At 39.5% G+C, this 13,084-nt stretch overlaps 1 protein-coding gene across 4 annotated transcripts; it reads left to right on the top strand.

The window, feature by feature from the left end:
* Nucleotides 1–59: 59 nt before the first annotated feature.
* matk (megakaryocyte-associated tyrosine kinase) lies at nt 60–11,807 on the top strand. Of its 4 annotated transcripts, XM_056411141.1 has the most exons (13): nt 61–2,025; nt 2,128–2,162; nt 3,000–3,113; nt 3,210–3,325; nt 3,732–3,951; nt 5,288–5,381; nt 5,499–5,564; nt 5,718–5,817; nt 6,079–6,163; nt 7,051–7,124; nt 7,271–7,466; nt 8,337–8,423; nt 9,865–11,807. In XM_056411141.1, the coding sequence occupies exons 2-13, from the start codon at nt 2,154–2,156 to the stop codon at nt 10,084–10,086; spliced, it is 1,383 nt and encodes a 460-aa protein (XP_056267116.1). In that variant the 5' UTR covers nt 61–2,025; nt 2,128–2,153; the 3' UTR covers nt 10,087–11,807. The 4 variants fall into 4 exon arrangements, with proteins under 4 accessions (XP_056267115.1, XP_056267117.1, XP_056267113.1 ...); XM_056411140.1 differs by having other exon boundaries at nt 60–2,162; nt 3,213–3,325; XM_056411142.1 differs by having other exon boundaries at nt 60–2,162; nt 7,361–7,466.
* Nucleotides 11,808–13,084: the final 1,277 nt, after the last annotated feature.

Here is a 13,084-nt window from a genome sequence, read left to right as displayed (position 1 = left end):
GTTCTCTCTGCCATCAATTGTCAAATAAAATGACAATACAATTATCCCCCCCCAAAAAATCATGTCTCTTTCCTGTTTTCTCTGGTTTCAGCATGCTCTGCGGCTGCTCGCTTTCCGTCAGATCCACAAGGTTCTGGGTATGGACTCGCTGCCGGCGTCCAAGGCCAGCGCTCGGAACCGCAAACGTCGGCGGGACGGCAGCGACACTGGCGACGGGGAGGGGGAGGGCAAAAAAGACAAAAAGGAAGAAGCAGAAAGCGTCTGACCTCTGCCTCCAGAGCGGAGGCGTGTGCTAGTTTAGAGACTAGTAGAATGTCACAACTTTCAACTTTTCTTATCTTGAAAACGATCTTAACACGCAGCCATACACATATGAATATAACTGACTGTACATGTTACATGTCTACCTGTGATTGAAGGGAAGTAATGTGTGGGGAGGAGACTGAAGCGTGAGGATCTGTACTACTGATCCTTCTCGTATAGTAATTTCCTGCAGGTTTGGTGTCTTTTAAATTGTGCAGAGAGATGTGGCACAGTAAAAAAACATTTAGATGTCTGTAATTGCACACTAACTACTGACCCTCCCTCCTGTTTATTCACAATAGTTAAACCACTACAGTTAAATCATCAGCACCTTAAGCTGTATGTTCAGCAGACTCTGAACTCAACCGCTTGAGCCCGGACTCTGAACTAATGTCAGTGCATGACATTTGTAAAACGTTTTTTTCCGTCTGTGTTAAACAAAGAGAAAGATGGGCGTTCAAGTTTAGAAGCTTTGAAACTGGGGGAAAAGTCCCAGAAGACTGACTGTGTTGAAGATATACATAAATACAGTACTGTGATGTTCGTTGTGCCTGGTATGACACGGTAGTAGTGTGACGCTGTTGAGCTCACCTCTAAAGTCGAGTTGGAAGGCTTACACTAAAATCACTTCGCCTTTAAAACATGTACAGAAACGTACAAGGACACAGGAGTTCAGCTTTTTGAGTTTTATCTGTGGAGGTCACACTGGAGGAGAGAGAGATAAGTCTTATGTTGCACAGTCTGTAGCATGCTGAGGGAATGAAGCACTTAAGAAATGACAATGTTATTGAATGCAGCCATAATTTTATGATTTGAATAATATGCCTAGTAATCTTTTTTCTTCCAGAGTACGGTTAGCAGACGAGAGAAGCTTTATTCCAAGAAATCAGACTGAATATCTACTGTAATGATCAAGGTGTCCTTTGACTTTCTTCCTTGTGCCTGCATTATGTTGTGTATTACAGAGAAAGGGGGACATTTATGAGTCGTTGTTTGTTCAGATTTCACAAAGATGTGGGACAAGAAAGGGGCACTTGTACAACTCTTTGGCTTAAAAGTTAATGTGGGAGCATTTTAATTTGCCTTTTTTTGGTGTTGCTTTTCATCTACCAAGAGCATCATATAAGTATTGATTATTTTATTTCTGAAGGAAAATCTATTTTGTGTTTTAAATGTAACGTGTGAATATTGCTGTCCTTCTATTATTTTAATGTCTTTGTAGTGTTGCCTAAACATTAAAGGGAGATATTAAAACCCTTTTAAGCCATTTTGTGTCTCAGGATGTTTGTTGAACCAAATAAACGCTTTTCTACATTTTCAAGAGACGCAGGAGAAGAAGAGAAGAAGAAGAAGAGAAGTCCTCTCCAGCGTCACTTCTGTGTCGCCTCATGAAATAGAAACCACCTTTATTGAAGTCTACAGAGGAAGTGGTCCGACAGATGACAGCCGCGCTGCACGTGAACGTCACACAGTTGGTTTCAATGAAGACGTTTGACCGAAAATGTCCCCGCCGGCTGGGTCGAAGAAGGTTTTAAAGTCCATTTCCGGCTCTTGTTTACGGACCTAGCTGCTCTGGAGAGGAATGCCCAACAACTGCCCGGAGAGCGGCAGGTACTGAAACATGCATGCCGAGTAACCGCACTGAACGAGCTCTGCGGGGCGTTTTACTTCCCATGCATGCGACACATCCTGCAGCCCGCTGACGTCTGAAGCTGCTCGGTGGTGCGTTTGGATCCGCAGTGTCTCGACAAACAGCTCCTTTCGAAATGGCTGTTTATGCACAGAGTTTAATATAATGCTATGTTATGTCACTGTTGAACACAGAGCTGTCCAGCCCTCCTGCCCTGCTGATGGAGAAGGTAAGCCTGTGTACTGTGTGCAACCAATGATGGGTTTGACTTTAAGTCGGCATACATAGGAGCTGAATCAAGTCCCCTTTAATATCTGGTGTGATGTTTAGGTAAATCATTGGGGCTGTTGACAAGTGATGTTCAATAATAGAAGAACAATAGGCTACACATCTGATTAATATGAATGTGTGAAACTGAAGTGTGAACTAAAGTCAATTAAAAAGAAAGTTGAGTAATATTGTAATGGGATGTGAGCTGATTCGGAGTGCATATTGTATTAAAGTATATACCTGCAGTTCTCATCGGATAAAGATGGAGCGTAATCTTGATATGGATTTGTGTATCATAAACACCATTACTGATTATTTCATATATATAATAATATTGAGAACTAATGCAAGCCCATTAGGCAGACATTTTTCTGGATCATATTATATTGGAGGGATTCCTAAAGATTTCCTAAGACGACTCCTAGAAAGACTCATGTAATTGACAATGAGTATAGTTACAATAGAGACATAGCTAGTTTAACCTTGGGTCTTTAAGTCTTGGATGTAAAAGAAACTTTTGTTTTAAAGATCAATCTTGAAAGACTTAACATTACAATGAATAAAATAACAGAGCTGTTTTCCCCCATTAAATATACCAAATGACATTGTTAGTTGAAGAAAATAGAACTATTTAATGGTCTTGTAATATACATATACATTTTTTAAATATATATAAGTGTATATATATTTATATATATATAATGAAACATTTGCAGATATAATATGTTGTTTAAAACGACCAGCCGGTTCGTCAAGTCTGACTATTATAATTTTTTAATTTCCTCTGCTGCTGAAGATGAACTGGGCTGCAGGTACACAGTGTGTGGCCAAGGGGGAGCACAGGAAACCCAAACCTGGAGAACTGGCTTACCACAAAGGCGACATCCTCACGATCGTTAATGCCAGCACGGTACCGTCACGTTTTAAAAATAGCCACAAACTGTTTGCTCAGTTAATTTTTGTATTTGTTTTTTCCAATTTGACACAATACTTTGCTCTTTTCTAGAAGAAGGGATATTACAAGGCCAGACTCAACACCTCAGGAGAGGAAGGACTCATAAATGCCACCAATGTGCGTGAAAGAGAGGCTCTGCGCGTTGACCCCAGCCTCAGCCTTATGCCGTAGGTCTCCTCTTCCTCTCATTTTGACACTTTTGTTCTCCTTCATGCTGCTCCAGGAGAGCTTGAAGGAGCGACATGACTATCTCACATCGGTAGGATGCAGCCATGTTTACATGTGGTTACCCACAAGCAGTGTGACTGTGACACACAGACATTAGTTTCTAACTTTAGCTGTTTGCTTGGTCAATGTTGAAAACTACACTTGTGACCAAATGGTGTGGTTTGGATGTGCTGTCACAAACATTGTCTCTGTATTAATCACTCCAACTTCCTTCTCTGGTGCCTGAACCCACTGACATGGATACACCTCCTGTTTGTTAGAAAATGATCATCTGTATTTGAAACTTATGAGACGGATGTTTTCCTTTTCTGTGTGTGTGGCCCACTGTGTGCTGTCTTTCACCAGTTGGTTTCATGGGAAGATCTCGGGTCCAGAGGCGGTGTGCAAGCTGCAGCCGGCCGAGGACGGCCTGTTTCTGGTTCGGGAGTCTGTCCGCCATCCCGGCGACTACGTCCTGTGTGTCAGTGTCTCTGGAGGTGTTATCCACTACCGGGTGATTTATCAGGACAAGCAGCTGACCATTGATAGCACACAGTTTTTCTACAACCTCATTGACATGATAGAGGTAAGCGGCTATATATATATATATATTGCTTCAAGACTAAATGTGCATTATTAATATAATAAATCACCTCTGGCCAGATCCCCTTTAAATTGAACATCAATAAACCTTGCACCGCTGTCACTTTATACTTTAGATACACTCTTTACACTTTAAATTCTATTTTATTTTTACATTTTCATTTCCTCTATTTAAATTCTTAAATGTAATATGCTCTGCTATATTATTGTATTGTAGATTTGTAAACATGTTTGCTGCTGCTTCATGAACATGTCTGGGTATGAATAAAGTAATATCTAATCTAATCTAATGTCCTTAACCCTTGTGTTGCCTTCGGGTCATTTTGACCCGATTCAATATTTAACCGTCCTGTCGCCTTCGGGTCAATTTGACCCGATTCAATGTTTAATGTCGGTGTTCTTTCGGGAGTCAACAAACAAACATAAAGTACCTCACACTTAAACTTGGAAAACAATATTAATTCTAATAATTTTCTGGAGATTTTAATAGCTGGGGTCATATTGACCTCAAGGGTAAAATATGTTAGTAAATATAAAGGTAACAGGAGGGTTAAACATTGAATCGGGTCATATTGACCCGAAGGCGACAGGAGGGTGAAACATTGAATCGGGTCAAATTGACCCGAAGGCAACACAAGGGTTAAACAGATACACCTGTACTTAATAACTCGGGATTTCAGGAACAACATTACCACACCACATTTCCCATTGTGAACTTCGTCAAGTTCAAGTTCGGAAGCTCCACAACCTCAAACACACAGGCTCATATCAAGTGACTCTACAGTTGTGCTAGCCTGTGTTTGCTGTTCGGGGGATTGTATTTTTGTCCAAAGGGGTTTCTCAGCCTGAAAACCAATAAATAAATCTTTCATGTTTCAAAAAGAAGTGGAGACCAGAAAACACACAACGCCCTTTTATGGTGTATCTGTATTTGGCCTGTGTCCGTGTGAGGAAGCATCGGACGCTCTGCTGCAATGAGGTTCCACAGAGATGGCCGGCTCTTATCAGCGAGCCGCAGATGGCTGCACGCCTGAGTCAGACCGGCGGACTGGAAACCACTTGAAGATTGACACTACTTCAAGTGGTTTCCTGAGTATTGTGAAGATGTTAATGTCTCTTTGTCAGAGTTTGAGCTCATTATTCTCTTGAGAGCTAGAGGAAATATTGAATGGACTCTTCATTCATATAACGTATGTATGTGGCAACCTTTACACAGACCTTTACACAGGCTGTGGAGAATGAACATGCCAAATATCACATATAATAACATCTGCTGTAAATAACTGAACATCTGTTGTTGTGTGTTTCCATCTTTGCAGTTCTACTCAAAGAACAAAGGCTCCATCGCTACCACTCTTCTGAAACCCAAACAAAAACAAGGAACCAAGTCAGCTGAGTTGGAACTGTCCAAATGTAAGTCTGAGGTCAAGAAAGCTGCATCCATACAGATTAAATATAATAAAAAACAATAATAATTCTGAAGGCTTGTAAAGGTGTAAGGTTCACCGTTCATCTCTCGCCCCTCTCCAGCTGGGTGGCTGCTGGACATTACGAAGCTCAAACTGGGAGAGAACATCGGAGAAGGGGAGTTTGGTGGTACGCTTTTTTAAAAATTGATTTACTCCTCTTATTATCTTTGTTTCCAACATTACAACATTTATAATGAGAGGTGTCATCAAACATTTCCAGAAAACAATATGTCTGTCTTAGTACATATGCACTCAACACTGTGTGTGCTTCTCAACCCAGCGGTTTATGAAGGAGACTATATGGGCCAGAGGGTGGCAGTAAAGACCATTAAATGTGATGTCACTGCCCAGGCCTTCCTGCAGGAGACCACAGTCATGACGTGAGTCTGAGGACTTCCTCAATTTAACTTGTTCACGTTTTGGAAAAATACTTTGACGAGCTGTGAATGCAATACTAGTAAAACCTGGTTTTAGTGAGTTTGCTCAATGAATAAATTCATAATTTTAGCTTATTCTACAAGTGATCATATCATTTTGAATCAAATGTAACAAATTTCATGTATCAAATGTAACAAATTACATTACAAATCTAACTTTAATTATTGTTGTCAGTGTCTTTAATGAGAATTCACTCCATACAGGAAGCTCCAGCATAAGAACCTGGTGCGATTGTTGGGGGTCATTCTTCACAAAGGACTTCATATCGTCACGGAGCTCATGACTAAGGTACCGTTAATTTAATAAACCGGGAGCAATACAAATTAGGAAACTTAAAAGAATGCCTAAAGATGCCTCGTTATATCCCACAACAAGGGAGAAAATATCATCACATATACTAAGTGAAAGCCTATAAATATTCTCAAAAATAATGACGTCAAGATAATGGATTGGTGCTGTGTTTCTGAACCGAAAGCTGGAATCACCAGCTATGAATTTATTTACATTTTAGTGCAAATTCGCCCCCAGAAATCAGTGAGAATAGAAAGTTCAGTGGGGTTTATTAGTTTACAAGAGTTATTGGGGTTGTGAGGCGTTACGATATCTGCAGGTTTGCACTGATCATGTGTTTTCTTGTAATTTGGGTATCAAAATGTGTATGCTATGTGAAATCTAATTTCTATATTTTTTAACGGAGTGAATGACTTTGCGTCGCAGGCTCATATTTCTGTGTTTTTATTTATTGTGTTTTATTGTGATGTTCGGTTTTGAACATCCCCTGAATCTAAGACAACTTTCTAAAATAATAAATAAAAAAGTAAAGGATGTCACCTTCAGTCCAAAAATCCAAACGATTACAGATCGCCTGCTGCCACTAGGAGCCACCACTGATGGGAGGGTTTTCCAATGAAGCAACTTTAGGAAGTCAGAGTCTGACTTCCTCTTGTGTTCAATGATTAGGACACAAGGCAGAAGCTTGTTGTAGTTGTTTGGTCTTAGAATGACTTTAGGTGACATTAAAATATTAAATAATTGCAAACCAATTGGTTAAATGCTGCTTGTTGTATTTCTGTCTTCATGTAGTATTTCTCATAATAGCCTACTAACTAAGAAATGTTAAAAACCGTTTGAGTATTTTTTTCTATGTTTTATTTGCGTGTGTGTTTGTCTTGTAGGGAAACCTTGTCAACTTTCTCAGGACAAGAGGACGCTCAGTTGTAAACTCGGTTCAACTGCTCCGCTTTGCTCTGTGAGTACATTGTGTGACAGCTGGTTTCATAGATGCAAAAACTAAGAGTAACTATATCTACTTTACACTGTTTGTGCTTGTTCAACAGTTTCATGCACAACATTGTAATGACAGGTGTGTCTGTGTGTCTATGTGTATGTGGTCAGTGATGTGTGTGAGGGGATGGAGTACCTGGAGTCCAAGAAGTTGGTTCACAGAGATTTGGCCGCTCGTAACGTGTTGGTCTCTGACGACAGCCTGGCCAAGGTCAGCGACTTCGGCCTGACCAAGGTGGACTCGAAGGTGTCGGATAAAGCCAAACTGCCGGTCAAATGGACCGCCCCCGAAGCTCTGAAGAAAGAGGTCGGTTGGAAGAGTGTCCCTTCTCTTCATCCTGAGATTTGTTTATTTCTCTTTCTGCCCCTGTGTGAAATCTCTCTGTCTCTCTGAGACCTATTTACTCAAATATTTCACATAGGATAACAGTTACAATATTGCTCTATTAATGGTTAACGTGTAACTTCCCCCGCTGCCCACCAGCCAGCTGTTTTCCTCATTTTCTGTGACCAGTGTTATCATGAAAACACATTGGAATTAGCAAGCTTACATTAGCCAGCATCTAAGTGAGTAGGCTACAATTAAACAACTTGATGCTTCATTTACACACTCTTTGTCAGCCAGATAATCATTTTCATTGATTCACTCTACTTTGCTAAGCTTAATTTCCAGCAGACAGATGGGAGAGAACTGCTTTGTGCTGGGATCTCAACACTACACAGTGGTTATGGAAAAAGTAAAAATCATAGATGCTGTGGGGAGAGGTTAGAGAGCGTTAACATTCCTTTAGTCCTAAACGGTCAACGCCATCTCAAGATTTGCTTCCCAAGATTAGATCTAATTTAAAACCGTTTTTTAGATGCGCTTAAAGCCATTTTCACCCATGAAATGCCAAGTTTTATAGATTTAACATTGACCAGCATTGACGTGTTTATCACAGTACAGTCATACCTTTAAGTTTATAATATAAAACACACATTCAAGTGTGCAGTTGCTCTATAGCTTCAGTAATAATCCATCAATTAAGAGTAGCCTAAGTTTGTGTATGGACCTGGTGCATATCTTTCAGAGTTTGTCCGAATGTATTTCTTCCTGTTTTTAGAACAACAAATAAACCCTAAAAGATTTATTCGTCTCCATGTTTTTAATGTTTCTATATTTGCTCCCATGATGCAGAAATTCTCCACAAAATCAGATGTCTGGAGCTACGGTGTTCTCCTGTGGGAGATCTTCTCTTACGGCCGTCAACCTTATCCTAAGATGGTAAGTAGCACAAGAACAAGTCACTGTTATACTCTCATGATATGTGTGTGTGTGTGTGTGTGTGTGTGTGTGTGTGTGTGTGTGTTTATATATGGGTGATAAATCCCAGCATGCATAGGTGCTGCAACCAGACGGGAAGCTTAGCTTAGCAAATACACTGGAGACAAGGGGAAGCGAGCATGGCTCTGTCAATACAATATGCCTAAACTCATTCATTAACTCACCTTTATGTTTAAGTTGAACAATTCCTTTGAATCAATCAGACAAAATCAATCTTCTATCTGTAAAGTCAATAAAAAAGCAGATTTTTAGAAATGGCACCGTATTTAAAGAATATCAAATGAAAAAATGAAGACTTCAGATTCATCTCTCCTCTTTGTCCTGTGGCCAACAGGAAAGAGTATCGGGCTGGTAAGGTCGCTCTGTTTCATGTCAGGATTCGTCTTTAGCAAGTCATCGGTGTGTCAGTTTAAAGCTACCAGGCTTTCAGGTCAGATTCGTCTCTAGCGCGCCATCTTCTGTATCGACTTCAGCCGTCTGAGCAGGAAAGATCACCAAGATCATAGAAGTGCGTCAGCAAGGCTCGAGGTTTACTCTCCATTGTGAGTAACAATTAGAAAAAGTAATCTTGTTGTTCTTAGCTACTTTATGAAGTGTTTTGGCATGGAGGAAGAGGATGAGGAAGCTACATCGTATACATAGACTTCATAGCCGGCGGGTCAAGGACGACATTAGTATCAGACAGCATGAATAGAAGGGACAGTTAGGGTGTGTCTTTTGCACCTTACGCCGGGTGGTGTCCTTTTAAATGCTGATGATTACCTCCTAATTAGATATATATAAACAAGTTGATCTATTTGGATCAAGTGTGTGATCCCCTTAACCCTTGTGTTGCCTTAGGGTCATTTTGACCCGAATCAATATTACACCCTCCCCCCGCCTTTGGGTCATTTTGACCCGATTCAATGTTTCACCCTCCTGTTACCTTTATATTTACTAACATATTTTACCCTTTGGGTTCAATTTGACGCCAGCAATTAAAACCTCCAGAAAATTATTAGAATTAATATTGTTTTCCAAGTTTAAGTGTGAGGCACTTTATGTTTGTTTGTTGACTACCGAAAGAACACCGACATTAAACATTGAATGGGGTCAAATTAATCCTAAGGCGGGGGGAGGGTGTAATATTGATTCGGGTCAAAATGACCCTAAGGCAACACAAGGGTTAATTAAACTCTACAACTGGTAATGTGTTATGTGTTGGCAGAGAGACCAAGTTTGTGTGTGTCTGTAATTAGTATTTGTGGTTTTACCATCTATATAATAAGACAGGCAATGACACGCATGTTTCATTTCACACACACAGTACGGATAAGAGCCTTTTGTTGATGTAGCAATCAGGACTGTGTATATTTTTCCCCCGTTGCTCCTGTTCATGTAGTCTCTGAAGGAGGTGAAGGAGAGGTTGGAGGGGGGCTATCGTATGGAGGCTCCAGAGGACTGCCCCCCCGTCGTTTATTCGCTGATGAGGATTTGCTGGGAGCAGGAGCCATGCAGAAGACCTGCGTTTAACAAACTAAGAGAGAAACTTGAACAAGAGATGGGTAAACACAGCCCTGGGTCTGAGGGCCGGGAGGGGACCAGGTCTGCCTCTGGATGCTGATCTTTGTTGTGGATCCTTGAGCTCACAGCGGTGGTAATAGACTGGCGGCTGATGGACAGGTAACACACACATTTTTTCCCGCTCCTGATGGTGTCCTTCACACAAGATGGCCCGGTGGAGTTCCTACTGGATTTCCTTTCATCTAGTGGATGAGAGAAGACGATCGTTATGTGACTGCTCATCACATAATGCTGATGAGGAAGGGTTTCGCGGTTGGATCCGTAAATATATGCGAAACTTTGCTTTGGTCCATTACCATGAAAGTGTGTACATACACCAATTATCCCCAGAGGATCCTAATTACTGCACCTTGCACGGTCAACCAAGGACCCCATGTTGCCATGATCACAAACACAAACACACACACGAAACAATGTCAGCCACACATTGTTGTGGCTGGTAGTCGACCCCACAGGACGATGCACAGCCGCTGTCTGAAGTCTGTTGACACTGTTTGTAGTGCGACACCAGATCGCATGAAGCTCCAAAAAACATCAATGCATTGCTGCAGCTAGCATTGAGTAGCCAAAGACAATGGTGAGGGGCACAACAGCGCCATCATGTGTTGCAAGTACTGCACATGGAGTTTGAATCTCCTAAAATGACCTCATATGTTGGTATGTCAGTTTAGTAGTCAGGTTTCCTTCATGGTGAGACCTCAATGGATCCTAATAAATCCTCCTTATCCCTCATTTTGTATAAACCTTTTTCTGGAAACAATTTCTGTTTGTTCTATAAGTTATTCTTCTGATATAATTAATTTGTCCATAACATTTAAATTGTATTCTTTCAACATAATGATTGCAGCTATTATTATGTTGATTTGATTGTTGGTCTCTTTAAACTAACTTAATGGTACTATTCTAGAAATTCCAACACTGAAATAAACTAAAACAATTTCCCATTTAAAAATGACGTTCACCTCACTCACCTGACTTTACATTACCATAGAAACATTCTCAAGATCAGCCAATCACAGCAGTGTGTTCTCTCTTTCTGCCTGTGTGCTTTTGCATGGCAGAGAACCAGAGAATCACATGAATGTTACCTTCTCCATCACCGTTTCTCTCCCCCTTTCTGCCTCCCTCCTTCCTTCCTTCCCTCCCTCCCTCCCTCTCCACTTCCCTCAGTAAACTGACACTTTGCATTCACACGTTAGCTGCTTTTACCTCTAATAGGATCAGGAGGACTTACATTTTCATCTGATGAAACTAAGCAGCTTGATAACTGCACTGCTCCTTCTTAACCAATTTATGTTCAATAAGGATAACAGAGAAACAGTAGAACAACGTATGAACAAAATCATAAAGAGATAAACAAGCACCTTGGACTTTCATTACTTCGTCAGTGAGAGTCCTTTTGCAAACAGACCGGTGACTCCAATGAGAATGAAGGATTGTTGAGGCAAAACGATGTTATTGTGGTACACTCTGGTTTAGATGCTTTTATTTAGATGATTATTCAGGATGTTAATTTCTTTTTTTTAAAATATTTGTATATATGTTTATTTATATATTGCTGGTATTAAAAGTAGTTTGACCTAAAATGTTATAACATCATTCCACTCCAATATTGTTCCTTAAAACATGTTGTATTATGATGTTATTTGTGTTAATGGTATCTTTTTTTCTTGCCTGAATGATCTTATACAAATTGCTAATGAAATATTTACATTTGTATGTATTTTTGATTAAAATGCCTGATCCAAAGAATCAACTTAACATTTTGTTTCTGAGCATTTTGCATTCAAAATATCTACTTTCACCATGAAAAACTTTGTTTTACATATTTTTTAATGTTCACATTCTTAAAGACTCTTTGTTCAATTGATATTTGTTGAACTTACCTTTTAGATATGCTTTAGGTCACTGGTAATCTCTTAACCGTCTTTTGAGTCACAAAGGATTTCTGTGGCATTAAGTCATCAAGTCCACTGCTGTAAAGCTGCTAGCAGACACTTGTAAGCTACCTCAACAAAGACACAGTATCTAAGGATGTGATGATAATGAAGCAGCAGCAGACCTTTTGTTTGCAGTCAGCATCACAACCTCAAGGAGTTTGTTGTCACCATATGATCTTTGTCAAAAGCAGTTCACAGCAGCTTTAACAATGTATTTTCCATTGAAGGCCTCTAATAAACCTCCACAAGAGAAGTTTTAATGTTTCCTCGCTGGCCATCTTTTTACTGACTTGGATGCAGCACTGAATGTTTCCGATTTAATGTTGCATTACCCTTCTCCTCCACCGGTAAACTGCTTTCATCTGAGAATAATGGAGGTTCCTCATACAACTTTAATTTTCTTTTACTAATTTAATATATTTATTTAGTTATTCGGTTTTTATTTGTTGTTTTTATTCCTTTAAGTTTTAAGTGTTCATTAAAGCCTAAGTTATAATAATATTCAACTGGTGTTACTGCAATGTCGTCTTTTTAGGCTAACAGGAAGTTCTATGAAATCACTAATTGTTTTGGCTTATGGTTCGGAGAATTAAAATTCAGCATACTGAAGATGAGATACATTTCATAAGGTATTTCAATATTTGCTTTAATATATAACAACTTCGATACATTATGTTCAGTGTTAACAATTTCAATTGAATTAAGTAAGTAAGCAGAAAATAAGTAAGTATGGTTTGTGAGTGTTTTCCTGTTGCTCCACACAAACAATAACAAGCTGATGTTACTGTTTTATAATTGTAAAATCTTGTTTTCTTCTAAATCAACCAATTCAAGTATTGTCATTAGAAGTAAGCAGCATGTATTCCATTCCTGCCTGCAAGTAATTATTGTTCCAATTTTTTCTTTTATTATGAGAATTTTCTTTTCGTATTTTCATTATACATTTCCTAATTATTGCAAGAATATTGCAAAAATAAGTTGCTGTATCTGGCCCATTAATTTTTTTGTGAATAAAGTTTTATTTAGTTTTAGTGAATATAACCCATGCATTTAAATGTAATTGTTCCTGTAGGATGTTAGATTGAACCAAGACACTCT

This window comes from Pseudoliparis swirei, unplaced genomic scaffold (assembly GCF_029220125.1).
Source record: "Pseudoliparis swirei isolate HS2019 ecotype Mariana Trench unplaced genomic scaffold, NWPU_hadal_v1 hadal_130, whole genome shotgun sequence".
NCBI lineage: Eukaryota > Metazoa > Chordata > Actinopteri > Perciformes > Liparidae > Pseudoliparis > Pseudoliparis swirei.
This window is presented reverse-complemented; position numbering and strand designations above follow the sequence as displayed.